This window comes from Pseudopipra pipra, chromosome 12 (assembly GCF_036250125.1).
Source record: "Pseudopipra pipra isolate bDixPip1 chromosome 12, bDixPip1.hap1, whole genome shotgun sequence".
In the NCBI taxonomy this organism is placed as follows: domain Eukaryota; kingdom Metazoa; phylum Chordata; class Aves; order Passeriformes; family Pipridae; genus Pseudopipra; species Pseudopipra pipra.
Window position 1 is genome coordinate 11,280,763 of NC_087560.1, and position 19,597 is coordinate 11,300,359.

At 40.0% G+C, this 19,597-nt stretch overlaps 1 protein-coding gene across 4 annotated transcripts in view; it reads left to right on the forward strand.

The window, feature by feature from the left end:
- PDE8A (phosphodiesterase 8A) overlaps window positions 1-19,597 on the forward strand; it is a 144,254-nt gene that overhangs the window by 93,940 nt on the left and 30,717 nt on the right. For all 4 annotated transcript variants that reach the window (XM_064668888.1, XM_064668889.1, XM_064668890.1 and 1 more), the window contains exons 2-3: window positions 16,247-16,303; window positions 18,689-18,879. In XM_064668888.1, coding sequence (XP_064524958.1) covers window positions 16,247-16,303; window positions 18,689-18,879 — 248 coding nt within the window. The remainder of the gene's footprint in view (window positions 1-16,246; window positions 16,304-18,688; window positions 18,880-19,597) is intronic.

Sequence of the window (19,597 nt, forward strand, 5' to 3'; positions counted from 1 at the left end):
CTGCTTTACATCTCCAGGTCTTTGGTTGCATTTCGGATGGGTTTGTCTCAATAAAATCATACCAATCCCTAAACATGAACATTTTCCAAGACAGGCTGCCAAGCTGGGTAAGGTGTGGTCAACTTGCACTTCAGTCAGTTAAACCCTTGGAGTGAAAACCTTGCACTCTGCACAAGTGAAAATAAAAAGTTGATCCCTGGTGTAGACCTGCCCATAGCACAGGACCCACATCAGTCACCTTCCGATTTGGAACAAGCACTGTCTGTGCTGAGGGAGGCTCAGGAAAGAAGCAGGAAAGGAGACTGCTGCAGACAATGAGTTCAGTGCCTAGGCAAAGGTAACACTTCATCCAAACAATTGGCAGGGGCTTCTATCTCTTTGTTTCTTCCCTGCCCTTTTTCCTCTCCGTGCATTCCCTGTTCCCTCCTCTACATATTTTCTGAAGTTCATCCTGTATCTTTGTGCCTTCCCATCAGATAACAGTGGTGGTGTTAGATTCTTTTGACCTCTTCCCCCCCCCCATTACTATTCTGTTCACAGAACTGTCCTCTTAAATTTCTCCTGTGCTCTTTTCCATTCCCCTTCAAAGCTTCTGCTGAAGTTTGAACCACTAATGGTGTTACAGCCAACAAAAATAACCCTCAAGGTTACATTTCCTCCATGGCAAGGCTGGATTAAACTCACAATTGCTTGTGTGGACTGTAAGGCTGGATAGACATCTGCATCGTCAGGGAGAGGGCAGCAAGGGAGCAGCTCTGCCACCCAACCTGCTCTGCAGAGCTCTGCACATGTGCACTGACGGCTCCCCAGGAGCCCTAACACAGTGTATTCCTTATCCTCCAGTGGAAGAGGAGAGCTCAATAAATTGTGTCTCCAGGGCATCTTAGTACCAACCTCCTTTCTGGGGCCCTTGACAGGGGCTGAGCCAAAGGGCTCAAAATCTGAGCCGTCTGCCTCCTGCTCCTGGTTAAATTTATTCATAACTTGCCCTGATGGAGATTTGTAAGTACAGGTGTAAGCTAAAACTCCTGAAAAGATGTCATTCATTTTATTTCTGACAAATAAATTCCAGATGTTTGCCTCTGACTCCTGGAGTGCTGATATGATCAGCTTGAGGCTCCAGTTGTTCAGTCTTGTGTTAGATGACAGAACAGAGAGGGAAATGAATGCTTACCATTGCCAGTGGCTCACAGTCAAAGGGACATAAGTTTTTCCAACCAGATGAAAAACTGAGAGAGTTCCAGATGAGATTGTGAGAGTTGTATTGAGAAAACAACTGGCAGGCACTGCAGTGATGGAGCAGTAATAACTATATTTAAAAGAAAATAAAAATAATCTTGTATGACAGGAATACTGCAAATAATGGAACATTTCAGGAAGAAAACATGCTATCATGTATTGCAAAAAACAGGTCTATACTTATAAGAAGGTGTTTCTTGCTGCAGACTCTGTGAAAAGCTTCTTATGTGGGAAACATTGATTTGCACAGTGCTGCTTGCAAAGGCTCTAACTAAATTCTCAAAGTGAAACTTGGGGGAAGAAGTGTTTTTTCTTGACTAGCAGAGCCAACAGATTGTCTAGAAAAAATAGCAAGGCAGTCCAGTGGTAGTCCTGGTAATTCTATATGCCCTATATGCCCTGCAGATTAAAAAAAAATAGAATAGGCTAAAAAAACAGAGGAGAATTGCAAAGCAAAATCATCAGCTGAGCTATTAAGTTGTCATAAACACTGTGAAGTTCTGTCTTGAAACTTGGTCTGAAGTAGAAATGTAATATGTGCAATGTGAGTTGTGACACCCATAGTTTCATGTTTACAGTATCAGCAAAATATTTTTCCCAACATGGGCACATTTCTCTTGTAAAAAATTCAAATCAGTCTTAAATGTTGTAAGTGGTATTAGTTTATGGTACCAACAAACCATGCTTTACTTCCTTCCCAAAGAGTACATGGGTAGCAATGGCAGGGTTGTGTTATTTAAGAATAAAGAAGGGGCATGAGGCTGGAATACCACTCACACTTGGTTGGCAATGTATTTGTTTGATTTGTCTGACAGAGGAACTCCCTGGTGATCAGTTACTCAGCATTCAGGGCCAGCTGCTCAGAGAGGGAAGGACACAGAGCGTCATGGTGGACCTTAGTTTGTACAAGTGTCCTCTTTAGCTTTAATTGCCCATGGAACTCGGAAGAGGAGGTGTGCAAGGACACAGAATCCGTGCAGCAAACGCACTAGATCTCTTCCACTAGCAGGAAATAGTCAGTTGTGTCACAAAACCACTGCAAATCTTGCTTGCTTCATCTGGAAAGTATTTCTGGGTACAACCTCATACTGTGGCCTGCAAATTTTGTTACTCTGTTTTGTGGGGAACATACTGTGAGTAATTTATGTCTAGTGCAGTAGTGGTTTGATGCCACCTCTAATGTGTTCCTGCTGTTTCACATAAGGGTTTTTTTGTTGGAATATATTTGAATGTTCTTAGCAAAATTAGATTACAGAATATAACTGGATTAAATTATGCATCTTGTAGTGTATTCTGAAGTCATCCAGAGTATGACATATTGGTTCAAATTAAGCAGTGAAGAAAACAATTAGAACTTTGGTGTTCCATGGTAGGTGCTTAGACTGTACATGTTAGTGGCTCATAGAGTTAGTCAAAATATGTTCCTGCCGCAACCTAGGACTAAAATTATAAAGTTCAACATTGAGCAGTAAAGCATTTGTTTTGTCTTTGGAGGATAAGGACAAAAGAGATGCAGAAAAATCTGCTAACCACACTAATATGAATGTGGTAAGAACATTTGTCCTGGCTTAAACAAACGTGCAAACACATAAAGCAAGTCAAATGAAACTTCCCGTGATTGGAAAAAGTTCCCCTAATCAAGGACACTGTTCTCTCTTGCATCTATAGTAAGTAATTACAGCCTTATGTTCAAAGTTCATAGAGGAAGAAAAAGAAATCAGGTGATCTGTCTGAGGAATAAACTTTTCAAGAGTCTGATCTACATAATTTTTCAATGATTTTATAGGTTTACTTTTATTTTTTAATTCTCAAAGTAAGCTATAGTTTTACTGTAGCTTTCTTTGAACTGTTAATAACATGAGTCTGATTTTTCCTTTCTGTCACTTATATCAGACATTAGATTTTATACTAAAAAACTAGCCATGATATCTAGTTTATTTGTGATGTGTGTGTTGTATTTACTGCTTCACACAGCCTATCTCTCCCATTAAACAGGTTTATAGAAATGGAGTGTAATTTTTACACAAAGCAGTAGTTTTGTTTTATTCTCGTCCTACAAATTTCTATCTAGGTTTTGGGTTTGTGTCCTAGAAGTCTGGCTGAGCTCAGAGTCAGGCCATAAAACTACACTAAATTGGATATTTCATTAATAGAAATTCTCTGTTTGCTTTGGATGTTCTTCTAGTATTTCATTGCTTGGGGGGAAAAGGCAAAAGAAAATAAATGAGTACAGTTGGTTTTTTTACTCAGCTTTGCTAGAGATACAGAGGAGTTTCTCTTTTGCATGTTGCAGGCAGGTCTGCGGAGCTCTGAGTCTCCACAGTTTGGTTGTGCAGATACAGCGTCCATCCTCCCCAAGGGAGGACACTGAGGCTTGCAAATTAACATTTCCTGCTAAAATTTCTGGTAAAAGCTCCCTGCCAGAGCTATCAGCAGTCTGGATCACTGTCTGGGAAGAAACACTTGGTGCAGGGGAGGAAGAAGGAAATGGTGACTGTGAACTTATTAATGGTGTCGCCAGACAGGACTTTAATGTCTATTTTCTCTTGTTTGTTCTTTGGCATAAAGCTTCTGCGCTTGCAGCAGAAGGCCCAGGCCCACTGCATCCTTTCTTAGAAAAACCAGCAGAGTGAGAAACATATTTTGGATAGTTGCAAAACAGATTAAATGAGCTTCCACCTTGTTAGATAACAGACCTTGTATCTTGAGGGAGATTGATTTTGGATAGATGCCAGTTTTCCTTGCAGCTAATCATGGGCATTTTTAGCATAGATTGACACTGTTTCATTATATAATGACTAGGTGGAGCTTCTTTCTTTCCTATTGCTGCTTCTAGTTCATGACTGTTATCCATGTGGAATGAGGATGTCGCTGCCTGACGGAATGGTGCTACTTGGAGCTCTGTGTCATGTGACAGAATAGCCACCTGTGCACAGCTCCAGCACTGATTCCTATTGTTAAACAATTGTGCCACTCACAGCTGCAATGCATCTTTTTAGATGAGCCAGATAGATTTAGGTGTCAATAAAATTGTGCAGAAAGTGGTAGGTACCTGGTGATCCTAATATTCGAGAAGTTGTTTTGCTGCACTAGTGTCGGCTCTGCTCACATTTTGCAGTCCTTGCTGGGAGAAGCAGAGAACCTGCTCATCTCAAAAGTCATACACAGTGCTGGTGTTCAGACAGCCCTTATGGAAGGGCCCACCCAAGGGTCTGAGGACTTGGAGCCTGAGGAGGCTGATAAAGCTTCTGACAAAAAATTTTCTGACATCTTGCCCACATTAAAGGGAAGACAAGCACCATTTTAAAATATGTGTTCAGATGACACATGAAAAGTCCACATCTGCTCAAGTAAATGCACATTTTAACCACTGCTGGCTGAGTGCTCAGAAGTATTCATGGTTTTATACAGCACTTAACCATCTATACATTTTGCAGGTGAATGCAGATGTTCACATTCTAGATTTATTCAGTGGTTTTGCATCTTCTCTTCTAACCCCCCCTGCATGTTACAGATCTTTCTTCAAATTTTGTAACTGCAGCAAGACTCTGTGACAGTTTCACTGACGTCATATAACTTGTGAAAGTATCTGATGGGAGTATCTCCAGTTGATGTCTCTCTTTCCTGGAAATCTCAAGGTTGAATAACTTATATAAGGCTATTCAACATCTATAGATCATTATCTGCATAATTATGGCCCTTGTACTTTATTTGAGAAATGCAAACATGGTACCTGGAGAGAGTATATTTGGACAGTATCGATGTCAATGAACTTCACTGAGGGCAGGATTTCATCTCAAGTGGATATTTGATACCCAGCTGAATTTGTTTCCCAGTTAAGGACTACAGTATCAGAGTGCTTTGTGGGCTTCCTTGGTTTGATGATGGGTTGTTTATGAAAGAGCTGCCTTGTGGGAGACTGCTCTGCTGAGACCTCGGTTGCCACAGCTTTAGTCCTGTGAAACTTTACTAGGAGATGGTAACATATTGGTTGCTTGTGCATTTCTAGGGAGAAAATTGTGCTCTGTAATAATTCATTTTATACCAACAGTGTCTTCTTTGGCATATCCAGTAGTTCTTTTGTAAAGGAAATGCTTCTCCATAGACAGAATGTGCAGACGTTGCTTTGTATCGAAGATAATGGTATAATTACACAGTTTTATTTTCATTTAAATTAAATAAATGGAGTGTGCCTACCACAAATCCAGATAGAGTGAAATTCTGTTAACAAGAGAACTAGAATGAAAAATTGCTTTGCTGTATCAAGTTCTACTTAATTGCAGTTCTGATTATAATGAAAATCCCACTTAATTAAAGACATGAAGAGTTTTGGGGTATTGGCATAACTGTAAAAAGGTTCTATTCTACTCAAGGAAAAAAAGAGAGAACCCATCTACCAAGTGTGTAATATTTAACGAGCCCTGTGGGCTGGCAGAAGCACTGAGTGTTACTGAACCAGAGTCAAGCAGAAAACCAGTGTCACGTTTCAAACTACCCTGTAGGTCCTCAGAAATGAAGAGGCATCTATATTAGAAGAAGCCAATCACTCATCCCCTCAGCCAGTGGAGTTCTTAGTGGTCAAAAAAAAAGGGATCCCCAGGACTCTTTAGTCTATTTGCTTGTTTTCCTCCTTATCATAAACTCTGTTGGATTGGCTATTGCTGAGAACAAGGAAAATTAATGCTAAACCTTACACTGAAAAAAGGATGTGCTGCTGTGAATTTCCTCATTTTTTTAAAAAATGTGCCTTGAATATGCCTGCAGTCTCAGGTCTTCATGTGTTGGAGACAAAGTTCTCTATTTAGAAAAGGTTCGTCTGCCAAGAACTTCTCTTTTGGTTTTCTCAAATATCAGCAGACAGTTACACTCAGCCTGAGAAACATGTATTCAACAGAAAAAAATACTGATATGTTTATTATCAGTATGGAACATTTCTCCTTCACTGTACTGGCTGCCGTCCCACTGACTTCACATTTATTCTACCTGCAAAATTACATCTGAGGCAGCACCTTTGCTGTCGTTCAGAGCAGCTCCCAGGCAGGGCACTGGATGGAGCACAAGTGAGTTCGTGCATCTGTGAGGTGGGCAGAGCACACCTTTTGGACCACAGCAGGTTCACAGACACCTCAGTAATCTGCGTGAGGGTGTGGTGCGTGGCAAGTGGCTGGGAGAATGGGGAAGAAGGAGGAGAAGGAGGCACCTCCATACTGTCACCATCCAGTCTTGGAGAACTAAACAACCAGGATGCCAATTTATGCAGAGGCTGGAGATTTGTAAGATAAAGCAGCAATCACAGGAGCTCCTGTGCAGTTCTCAGCAGGTCAGGAGGGGTGATCTCAGCTTGCTGCCTGCCCAGCTGTGGTCTGACAGCAGTTTGCTGCAGGCCCTTTGACATTGCTTGGGAAATGTCTCCCGTTATGATAATGGATGGCAGCAGGTAGAAAAAATTACTATGGTCACTAAAGCCTGAACTGTGTCTATGCAAACAATAGGTTATTAATGACAATAGAAAAAGCAAGTTTGTTCCTTTACAAATGGAGATTTAGAACAAAATAGAGATCTTCTAGGAAGTCTATCAGATTCACTGACTGGTTTATGCTATTTTTGGGCTGTACTCTCTTGCTTTGCTTGTTCTGTTTGTGACGATTGCAGTGTTGATAGATCCAAGCCATGAAAAGTTTGTCTGACATAAAGAAAGTAATTGAAAAACTTCCTGATAGACTGGAACTTCCTTTTAGTCAGCTGAGTCTGTTCAAATCCAGATGGTTCAGAGAAAACTGTCGCTGAAATTCATATGCATAAGGAAAAAACCAAAACCTGATAATGATAGAGTTCTGTTGTATTCAGATGCATGTGTAATAGTCTCTAAAATAAAACTAGCAAGTGGTATCCACCAGAAAGAAGAGAACTAGCTGATAGATATGAAACAGATTAGCACTTACTACTACACTCTAGGATCTTGCAGAATCACAAGAGAGCAAGCAGTTTTAATAATATTAAACAATAGAACTACTGTGCCATATATAATTCTCCCAGAGTGCCATGCAGCTCAACTGTTAAAATGCAGGCAGGAAGAATTTCCCTCAAGGCCAGAAGAATGTAGTATTTGTACTAAAGCGTCTGCTCAAGTTGGGGGGATGGAAAGTCAGCCACAGCCTGCCTGCAAAATTAATACACCTGAGGTGGCAGCAGGCGAGTGAGAAGTTCCTTTTCCGTTAGACAAAGATGTTGGTAAAGGCAAAGGCTGTATTTATTTGTTTGGAGTTATGCAAACCCCAACATATTTAATGCTCCGATTTTAAATGCATCTTGGCTGATGACTTGCAAGACTTAAAGACCAATTTCTTCTCTGACTTGGCTAGCCTTGGTATCTGAGTAAAAGTTATTTCTGCCAGCAGATGAGAGAGGACAGCACACTGAAACTTTTATATCAATGCTGGCATATGAGGAATGAGTTGGTCCCCAGAGCTCTCCTAGCCAGTGGAGTAACCAGACTTGTGTCAGCTGGGGGGAAAAGCGGAAAGGAAGTAGGTCTCTCAGCCTTCTGGGAATTGCTAGGCACATTGTTTTTATGTGGCTGCCATGAAAGGATTTTGTGAGGTAGAATGTGGCTGGTCCTGATTGCCAAGGGGGAAGCAGAGCAGTTTCAGATTTGTTGGAGTAGTACAAGGGAAGAGCTGCTTAAACTCAGAGTGGTAATATCCACACAGATGTGCTGTTTAGCTGCCCATGAGGTACCATGGTACACAGAGGCAATCACAGCCCTTATTTGCACGTAACCCCAAACTACCAAGGATGCCTGACTTCGGGGGACATTTGCTCTGAAGTGCAGGGTGTTCCATCTGACCCTTGAATTAGGTGCTAGTGCCTTAAAGATGAACTCTTTTTTTCATCTGAAACAATTCAGTTTCTGCATGTTGCACATTCTATTCCTGTTTGAACAGCTGAAAATGTTCATACTACTTTTTTTTTTGTGTTGATAAAGACATCCATCGCTGCAATCTATGTATAGAAAACCATTATTATAGGGTTTAAAAAATTCTTCTAAAGTACAAGCCAGATCATTTAAGCCACTGTTTTTCTCTTAGTGCAGGATATAACTACAGATGCTTCACAGCATGCCCTCACCACACAGAAATATTTGACTATAGTGAGCAGCCCAGGGATTCCACGTGGGGAGACCTCTCAACCTCCAAAGTTCTGTGAATATTTGGCCTGAATGGAGAAGTTCTTGCAAAAACTTTCAGTCAGAAAGTGAGGACCTTAATGAAGACCCCAGTGAGCCATCTCAAATCTTAAGATTAGGGCATTTTAAATTCTGTGCTAGCTGATCATAATAACATTTGGCAAAATGATGACCATGCGGCACAGATCAGTATTAAGGTTATTCACATTTCCAGGGTTGTTGTGGAGTGTATAATTCACATTTTTTCTCCTCTAAACAGAGGAGTAGATGAAATTTCAAGTGCTATGTACTTGTGCGTAACATACAGGTCTAAAAGGGATCTCTGAACTAGGAAGATGCTGCAGGAAATATAACCTGCTGGATTTGAATGGCTTTTGATATGAGGACTGGTTTCCATTCAACTTTGTTCTCATTGGACAGAAAAAGTCAGTGTGGATTAACAAGTAAATGGCTTTCTTTTTCTGACTTGTCTGTGATACATTCTGTCCCTTTTGGGTGTGTGGTTCACTGAGAGTGAGGACTCTTGTGGAAGTACACTGTGAGATTTGGAGAGTTGCTTTGCTGGAGTTGTGTCTGCTTACCTTAGAAACCTACAATAATGCTGTGGTTACCAAGATGTAATATAACTTGTGTTTGAATTATCAGCAACATCATTTTGAATTTCAGAAATAAGTGAGGGTTTTCCAGGTACCACCCGTTATCCAGTGGTCCCTATATTACCGGTGCCTGGTGTGCTGGGACTGTCTTTCTCCCGCAGTGCCTCAGTTCCTCTGAATTTAAAAATGGAACCAGCAACCATTTCCTCCCTTTTCAAGTTTGCAGATCTGTGTAATAGTTCCATAGGCATGCTAAGAGATAATGACATTTATTTTATCACTTCAATACCCTATCAGGAGCTAGGAAAGTCTCCCAAATTATCAGCGTGTTCTGTGTAAAAGTTCTGACCTTTACTAGTGGCAGGGACTGCTGACTGGACTTTTTCTACTGTCATTGTACAATGTGACCACAGTGGGACACTCGTCTGGGCCAGAGGCCACCGAGGCCTTACGGCACTGCAGATAATAATACAAGTCACTTTGGGCCAACATCGTTAATTATTTCCAACGGAACAGAATGATTTACTTTTACATGCACCATGCTTGCAGCTTGATAACCAAAGTTTCCTGTAAAGAATAAGGGGAAAATTTATAAACTGTACAAAGCAGTTCTTGGTTGTGTCTAAAGTGTGTGAGAAGGCAGCGAGTGCAATTTCCCAACAGCATTGCTGCAGTTCTGTTCTAACTTGGCTTCACTTGCTGCAGTGCAATGGCACTGAGGAAATGCAATGGGGAACCGGGCCCAGAATACAAACAAACAAACAAACAAACAAACATATATAATAGTGGTTGGCATGTGTGGTAAGCCGAACATATAGCCAAAAATCAGCAGGGTCCTCCCCGTGCCCGGGAGAGTCCTGATGGAGCTGGGTTAGCCTTGGTGTTCAGCCCTCTGTGCTGCCACTCCAGTGAAGCAGTCCCTGTCCCACCAGGCTGTAGATCTCTGTAGATCTCCTTGGTGGCTTCCTCAGGACCTGGATTAACACAAAACTTGCCTCAAGGCTGAGCAGTGGAAGTGGGGCTGGATTTTGGGAGTGGTAGAGGTGTTGTCAGGACATGGGCAATAGGAGAGTGGGTCGTGTGGCTGAAGGGCTGGCAGCCTGATTGGCGTGAGAGCTCTGATGACTCGTTACACTCGATAAAACTTCTGTTCTCACAAAAACTTCAAGGTGTCCAAGTTGTGTGTTGTTAATGATGTGAATCAGAGGCCAGAGTTTTGCTCACATTTATGTAAAACTGGTTCACAGCAGGTACTAAAACTTAAGAGACAGATTAAAAAAACAGAGGGTATGTTACCCCATCACTTACTGTCTGCTGTATTGTTATATGGCAGCACTGTAAGTAATTCTTCCAGGAATCAATCTGAAAGAGAAAATAGATAAAGGGAAAATGATACCAGAATAAAACCTCAGGTGTTCTGTATCTTGTAATATAGATCTAAATCTGTATTGTTTTGTTGAGAGCAATGCATCAGTGGGAACCTGATTTAGACTAATCTAAATGCTAGATTTTATCAAAGCACTGAGTCAAAATGCTACATTATGTGAATTCAGAGTCTGTGACATTTGTCTACATCTTTTATGAAATAGGAATAGAAAAAAATATCAAGGGCTGGAATTAACAGGTTTCATCTAGATTGAGGTTTTGGTAAATTTTAATTGCTTTTCCGAACTCATGTCTTTATATTGTGGCAAAGAATAAACTGACTCCATACAGCATACGGTCTTTGAAAGCCAGGCTTACCTTTGTCCTTGGATCTGTCGAGCAAAGGCAGAAACCTTGGACTCTTTATTCTCTCTTATTCTTTATTCAAATTGTTGTGGCCTCCAAAGAACAAAAGAAGGAGCTGCATAGAGCCAGACTCCCAGTTTGTTTACACCGAAGTAAATCCAGGATGTGTTCTTTGTATTTGGTGGAATTACTCTGAATTTCACTGTTGCTAACCAGGTCAGAATTCAATCTGTCGACTGTATAATTCATTTTATGTTCTAAACAGTTGTGCCCGTTTGGAAGATCTGCTCAGACAGCATTTTATGTTACTTGTACCAAAGCTGAGTTTGTAACAGCAGAGTGCTAGCAAAGTTTGCAAGGAAGGCATGAACAGTGATGTTCAGTGTCTCACAGAAAGTACATGGAATATAGGCAGCTAACTCTTAAATGATCTACTTAGATTGATTTCCTTAGAGAAAAAAATAGGTAAATGACCATAGATTGGATTAGTATTCATATATTTCAGAAAGTGATAAAGGTTACTATAAGCAAATTAAAATGTGAATTGTGAAAACCTGATCCTGAATATGAAGACTTTAATTGCCCAGAAATGAGAGCCACACCAAGTCACAAAGCCCTTCTCTGTTGAGACAGAGCACTGCCCTGATATGACCTGAGTGGACAAGATCCTGGACCTTGTCATACCAGTTTATAGGGAGTGGGTTATTTCCCAGCTTTCAGCATCCAGAAGGATTTGGCTAAGGTTTCCAAGAAAGTGTATTATCATGCAAAATTCAAATTTCTTCAGGCAATAGAACCTGAATCAATTAAAGTTTAAAGTATGGTATAAATCTATGAGTTAATTTGGGCTTTCATTTTCTGGGGTGATAAATCTGTGCTTAAAATGGCAAGTTAAGAGAAAGCATATTTTTTCCTTTGTAAAACGAATCTCTCTGTTTTTCTTAGAATTATCAGTATTCAGTTTATGCTAACAGTTCTGTGGCTCCCAGCATATCTTATTCATGTCAGATCTTATTGATGAGTCAACTCATGCAGATCTGTATCACATACCTAGTATACGTAGAAAATTTAAGTATGTATTTTACAGTTAGATAAGAATTTTTGGTGATGCCTTAAAATATTGATCTGTAAAATGATGAATTTTGTGAACTGTAGTCCAGTAAGACCAGCAATGAAGTCAATATGTCTAATCATTGTAGTTATATGTGCCATATATTATAGTGAGGTTGAAGTCTTCATTTGAAGAGGCAGTTACTTAGTGTTACCCTGCTGACAGAAATTCTCTGCTGAGAGCTGAATGCTCATATTAACCCCACAGCAGCAGTTTCCATCTGCAATCCATTCAGCAAAAGTTTATGTCACCTCTTTGTTCAAGTTAGTTGCAGGAGAAATAAGCTGTTCATTTCCACCTGCAAGTGCTGACCTGGGAAAGGTGAGAAGAGCAGCAGGAGCAGAAGTGCTCCCAGCTGCCCTTTAGGGAGGGATACCAGCAGGAGGCCAGGGCTGTGCACGGTGATTCCACGTCCAGAGGAAGAGTCACTCTCGTCATCTGTGCAGCGCCGTCTGTGGTAGAAGGGAAGTGATGGAACAGTTGTGGATTTCAGACAATATTCCTCAGGATGCCAGGCAGCTCCCTGCCAGCCCTTCTCCTGAGTGGGTGATGCTGCAGCAGAGGGTTACCCTGGGCTGTGCGTGCTTTAAAACATCCCACAAAAAGAAGTGTCTTAAGAAGGTCTGCCTCCAGATGGAGTGTGTTTGCCCCTCCATAGCAGGAGTATTGCATGGAAGTTAATAGCCAGAGGATTTTTTGGGGGCTGACTCTGCCCAAAATTTTAGGAGGTTTGCTCTCCTCTCCAGTTGGTCGTGGTAAGAGACATTTTGGAGAAAACCAAGATATGAGACCTCTAGCAAATAGAAGACCTGTGGGCTGCTTTGATGTGTCCCACATGCCAGACAAGCAGTTTATCACCGCAGGGAGCATGTGAATCAAGCTGTCTTTATATCCACCCTTTATTTCTTTCTGCATTTATTCATTGAGCAAATTCATATAAAGTTTTTCTAGCTGTAGGAAGAATAAAAAACCCCATTCCTGTAGACTCTGTTCTTGTAAAATACGAAGAATGACTCATAGCAAGAAGTACTTTACCAGGTTATATCAGGTCAACATTGAGTTTGTTGTACTTTAATCAGATAAGTCACAGTTGTTTGGGTCTGTGTTTTTAAAGCTTATTTCACTTGTTTTTATTTACCAAACATTCACTTTTCTCAGGACATTGGAAACATGAACTATTTCTATCAACAATTTCAATGTTTGCAACTTGGCTGCTACAACACAGATAATTTCTGGGGAGTCTTGAGCTGCTCTCAGCAGTCAGTAGATGACCTCCCCGTTGACAGCTGTCAATCACATGTGGCTGATGCCATTGCCTTGGGGTGGATCTTACTTTGTGCCGGGGCCAGGACTCGTTCCATAGGACAGAAATTACGGTGTTCAAACCAGACAGGCAAATTTGAGGGAAAATAAGTGCTACTAGCAGTAGTTCAGCGAGTCAGGGTATGTAAAAGGGCTGCAATTGCTGTGTGTAAGCATTTGAAGTAGCCACAGTCACATATGCTGTACACTTAGGTTTGCGTCAGCAGCTCTTTGGCAACAGACCCAGCCCTATCACAGTCAATTCCAGGAATCTATAACTAGTTCTACCTCTGTCTTCTCATACCCTTTCTTACCAATCTGTGCCTGCCTAGAAGGCTGTCACGTGTAAGTCGTGTCTGCCAATGTGGAAATGTACTCAGGCTTTTGTTTTTCAACTAGGAAAGAAATTTCAAGGAAGAAATAGAAAAAGGTGTGAGTGAATAAAGATGTTTTTGTGCAGTTACTATATATGTGAGCTTTGACTGGTTTGGTTTTGTTATAAGCTTGTTATAAGCTTGTTATAGCTTGTTAAAAGCTATAGAGGTATTTTTGAAGCTCATGTAGTTCACCAATAGTTGAGAGTTTCTGCTAATCCTTGCTGAAGCCTTGATTTTTGACACAGTACTTAATCACCATGTTACTTCTCAGTGCTACCAGCAGCACACAAAAAGTTGAAATGATTAATCAAATTATTTGAACAGATTTCAACAGGATTAAGAATTAACTGGAGTTCACCAGAATTTTCCAGCTGATATGCAGAAGGGGTTTTTCTTTTACTCAGGACAGCAAGTTAATGTGTAACAAGACAATTTATCTCATTTGGGCAGTTCTTGTGATTTAAGCTTAAATGGTGTATAGACAGGTACTTTCAGTGCTGCAATAGCCACAGATTTCTGGCAGAAAAGTGGTTTTCAGGCTCAGTCCTTTAAATACTTTGATGACTATTCATTCACAAACTCTTTAAAGAAGCATCTGAGAAACAGTAACTGACAATACTGGCTTTATCTCATCTGTTAAAATTCCCCTTGGACTGGGACTGATAGTCCAAGTGTACACTAGCCTGGTAGATGGGGTTTCGCATCCCCTCAGATGCCAGTGAAGTTCATCTCAGGCCCATCGTTCAGTGACACTGGAAACACTTGCTGTTTTATGCTGGCAGTTGGAGTGTACAAAAAAATGTGTCAGGATTTGATTTGAAGTACAGTTATGGACAGAGAAGTGACTGTAAAAAGGCATGTCTTACATGTTCTCCCTCCATGTCCTTCAGGCATCTCTGCTGATTTACTGATTCAGACGAGTAGTTACTACTGTCAGTGCTATAAAACCAATAACCCTGGTGGAAAGAGATGGATTCCCTCCTGCTGTGTGCATTATCAGCAAAAGTATTTGCTGTTTTCTAGTGTGGATTTTGAGTAATTGGATGATGGGCCACAAGGGAGAATAAAGCAGCTTGAGTTTTCCAACTGAAGAGAGATTTTTAGTCTCAAAATTAGAAAAAAGACTGGAGAGTATTTAAACTAACCCGCTCTGACCAGAATGACTGAGTAAATCTGAAACCCCTCCATGTCATTTTAACATCAGCTCTTAAAGGCCCTCTTAAACAAGACAGGCAAACACTGGTTCCTGGCTTTTTTTTGCAGGCACTAGGTTGCCATTTTTCCTTGACTCATGTTTCTTGCTTATTTAATGTTGCAATGATGACTTCCAAGTTGATAAATAAGTAAAATCACACATGAGAAACTCTGAGGGCTGAGCAATGGAGCAGTAAGGTCCTAGAAAGAATGGAGCGTGCAATTCTAAAAGGTTTTTCTGTGGGATGTGCTGATGATTGTTTAAAATTTCTTAATGGAAAAATTCCAGGCTGTAAAGCAATAAATCTGATATTCAAGTGTGGTTTTAATATTGAAAAAGAACAATGTAAAAATGCCACCTTTGTGCTCAACAGCTCTTTTCTTTGCACATTTGAATCCAGAGATGTCTTCCGTTTACTGCATTGCCAAAAATTGTTTTCTTCTGCTTTCTTTGTCCAGTTACTTTTGAAGAGTTTATGTGATTCCAAGGACCATTGATTGGTCTGTTTCCTATTTTGAATTGGGAACATTGCTATTCCTGCTTTTTAGTTTTCATTTCTGGGACAAGAGGTAAAAAATATTTAAGCACGTTGAAAGTGCTGATATTTGCCTTGTGGGAATTCCCAAAGAACCAACCCCGTGTAATCCTATTACAGTCTCCCTCTGTATTTAGTGTTTAACTACTTTAGAAAGTCTGTCCTATACCACTTGAAGAGTCATTGAAGCTTGAATTAATGATTAATGATATAAAAGAGAAGCAGCTGTGATAAACAGCACTTCTCGTCATTGCCCTCCTTTCCATGAAGGGACACATGAGGGGGAAAGATCCCAGCTCAGTTCATGCTAAACTCTTTGCCTGTGTTACTTGATCAGAACCTAATGTGAGAATCACTGACATGTAGAAAGCATGACATATGACAGTGTTTTTGCAGGGTTTTTCAAAGCAAAGCTGCATTGCTTTGTCAAGTACCAATATCTGAGTTCTGGAACCATCTCTGGAGGCACTGGGTGGCAAGGAGAAAATGTAGAAAAATGCTGTTGGAGAAATGAAATTACTGTGTTTTTTTAGCACCCTTGGGCACCTGTTCCATGTGAAATTCTGAGGGCAGAATTACATATTTTTGCCTTCCTCCTGGAGATTTAATGCTTTTTTGGACTTTAAAAGATGGAATTTTTAAACATTTCCATATTTTGCAGAACAGTTGGACTGATACAGAGGATACAGAAAAATAACAATGTCTATCAGACTTTCGTGACTAATCCATTACTTTATGTTTAAAATAACAATAATTAAGAAAATAATTAAGCACTAGCTTGTTGATTTCTGTTAATGCAGCTTAGCATATAAATTTACAAAACCAGAGTAAGACTCTCATGAAGAAGCAGCATCATTATGGTATCAATATATCCCTGAGACAGTAGTAGATAAGAAATGTCTTCTCTAACAGAGATAATTTTTCTTTCTTCTTAAGTGTAATGCATTAATAAGATCCCTTCTTATTTCTTTTAGGCACCAGTAACAGATGTGCAGTTTGGCCCTATGAGACTTCATCAAGATCAACTTCAGGTAACACAGCAGTTCAAATTGAAGTCTTGATTTCTAAAACATCACAGATGTTAGCTTAAAATTTATGACTGGAATTTTTCAGGGTACAGAGATCTTCACAGAGCATTTTTATCAAGTGATAATGTGCACATAACAGATTTTTATCTTGACATTCTATGTGATATCCTAAAAACCCTGCCTGTTTTCTCCAACCATCAGTCAGTTCATAAAAATAGAGCTATATATTCTTTGCTATCAGGTATCTTGTAATCAATTTAGTGAATGCCTCATTTTGTACTTTACTGGTAGTCAATTCTTAATCAAAATCTCATCAAACTGATACTAAGCCTATCAAGGTCTATTATACCAGAACTATTGCTAGCATCAACAAAACTTGCAACATTATTACAGAAGATTTGAAGTGAGCTTGTTTTTTTGCTGTTCATTGCTGACTGGCATTAATTAATCCTCCTTTGTCTCTTTATTAATAAAGGTCTTATGTCAGTTGTCCCCTTATTTGTCTGGGGTGGGTATGAGGTTTGCAGATACATGACTCCTTTGGACTTCCTTTGAAAATTCTCCCATATCCCAAGGCATACTGAATCATCCAAGATATTCCTCAGTCAGTAATTAGAAAACTCCTCAGTGAATGCCATCTGAACCTAATAATGTGAAAATGTCTTCGAGAATTGCAGTTCAACATCTTCCTGAGCTATTTTCAAAACAGACAGTAATGTTATTCAACATCAGATTTTAGAACATCCTCATCCAGCTGTTCCCCCAGTGTAAATAAGAAACATTTCTTGAATATTTCTGCCTCCTGTATTGTTATTAATGCTTTTATCACTTTTGCCCAGTCATAGGCCACTCTGAAGTGCTGCTGGTTTATCCTGGTAATATAGCTGGCAGATGTGAGGGAAGGAGAAGTTGAGCAACATCTCATTTGTGCCAGAGTCAATCATACAGCTCAGATCTGCTGACTTTTTGTGCTATTGATGAAAACCTTTCTTCCCCTCTTAAGGAGTGTTGTAAATTAACTTCACTAAATATAGCAAACAGTTTTGCAGGTTGCTATAAAAGGAACCTGAACTCAGTGAGTACAAAGTCCTTTAGTCTTACAAAAATATGCAGTACATGGAAATGTTAAGATTTACTGGTAGACACTTCACCAACCTGGTCCAAAGTATAACTAGCACTGGCGTTCCTAAAATCATCGGGAAGATAAACAGCAGTAGGATATGGTGTGAGTTACGTGTGCTCCATATTATTGTCTGACTGAAGCATATATTTAAGTGTGGCTTGATTAAGTTACTGAAAGATTGGTGTCTTGGGACAATAGACCAAATTGGTTTATTTGTCCGTCTTTCCTGAAAGGCTGCATGTACTGAGTGATCCCCCAAAACAACACACCACAGATCTTTAGTCTGCCGTGCTGTATTCTTTTAGGCAAAAGAAGTTTTTGTCTGCAAAACATTATCCTGATGCAAAGCACAATCATATCAGTAAGAGTCCTCCTTAGCAGACTTTATCTTCTCTACTGTTTTAAATCCTAGAATTTGGAATACATTTCTAAAGAATTGGGCTTTATCATACTTTTAGTATATAGGTATTGTATTGATTTTAAAAAGGCTCAGAGAGATTAGCTATTGGCAATTACACAGCAAGTTAGGACAGAACAAATACTGGCTCACAGATCTGACTTCCAGTTTTGGATTTCAACTATGGTAATCTCCTTCTGTGATATAAATCCCATGGCAAGCTTTGTGTAGAAGTCACACAGGGACATACTCCATATATAGAGGTACTACTTATGATTTCAGTCTGGCTTGAGTGCATTTAGACCAGCCTGTCTGTAATTTCCAGAAACCCCACAGAGTGGGCAGCATCCAGTACTTTGGGGAACTAGGATGAGATAAAAAGGAAAGCACATTTTTCATCGTGCTATGGAAGCACCACTGAGTACTGATTCACACAAGATGAAACATGGCCTTTTTTCCCTTTTCTAGAATATGATCCAAGACAAATAAACCCCAAGAAAATGGTTGCGTGTGAGACAGTTTCAGTGAAGTGGACTTGCTGTTAGTTCATGTACACTGTCTGAAACGCAGGCACCCAGTCTCTGCTGGCTGCCTGAGCTCTCTTTGTAGATAATGACAAGAGAGACACTTTCCAAACTTGTTCTCCCCGTGTGGATATATGTGGTTCTGGCGAACTGTTTTATCCACTTGAAACACCTCTGTATACAGACAATTATAAAAAAGCAGTGCTCTGTAGAAAGCAATTCTGTTAAAAAACAATTAAGGATTAAGCCTTGGAAGTGGCTTTAAAAAACATGTTAAGAATAGGCAAAAGTTACACACTCTGTATACTGTATATGTAAGATTTGTTTGTAATTCTTTAATGCAGGTACTTTTAGTGTTTGCTGAGGAAGACGACCAGAGTAATGGGTTCCGTTGGGCATGTGAGAAAGCTGGATTTCGATGTAACATTGCCAGGACACCTCAGTCTGCACTAGAAAGCTTTCTAGATAAACACCATGACATTATCATTATTGACCATAGGCATTCCAGATACTTTGATGCAGAAGCGTTATGCAGGTAAGCACCATTTCAGTGCAATTAATGCTTAGCAATATAGTTAACACATCATCAAAGTTTTTTTGCTTTTATATGACCTTTTTATAAACTATTGATCATTGATATACTTTTCTGGACAGGTGTGCACTGACAGCATCAAACAGTATTACCTCAGTGCTTTACATCTGATAGCAGAAGCATTTTTGGTTGTGTACTAGGGTGTCTGAAGCTCGATCTGGCTCGGAGCCACAGCATACAAATTTTCTGGCCATAGTGAACTGTTGGGTTTTTTGTTTGTTTTTCTTCTGTTAGTTTTTTTTTTATTCCCAAATCCCTGGTTCCTTGTTTGCACACTAAATCAACTGCAAAGATAGCATATATCACCAAGCAATTCAATTAATACATTCACTTCATGAATGTTCTGATTTTTTTGCAATGTTACTTGCTGTTGAGCAACCCCAGATGCAAACAGGCAACATTTGGTGTGTGTGTTTCCATACCTACAACATTTGAAAATATGTTATGAAGAGCAAAGTTGCAATCTGATTCCAAAAGTACTTTTAGAAACTGCTGTGAAGTATGAAAAAAGGAGAAAAAGATTTGCCTTTCTGAGTTTCTCCACAGAGACTTGACAGGCAGTGGTGCCTTGCTTCAGTGACTTCTTTCCAGTGAAATACCCCTTGGGAATGTGTCTAGACTGAATAACAGGCTGTGGGGTGGGGGTGGCAGGGTCAGGGTA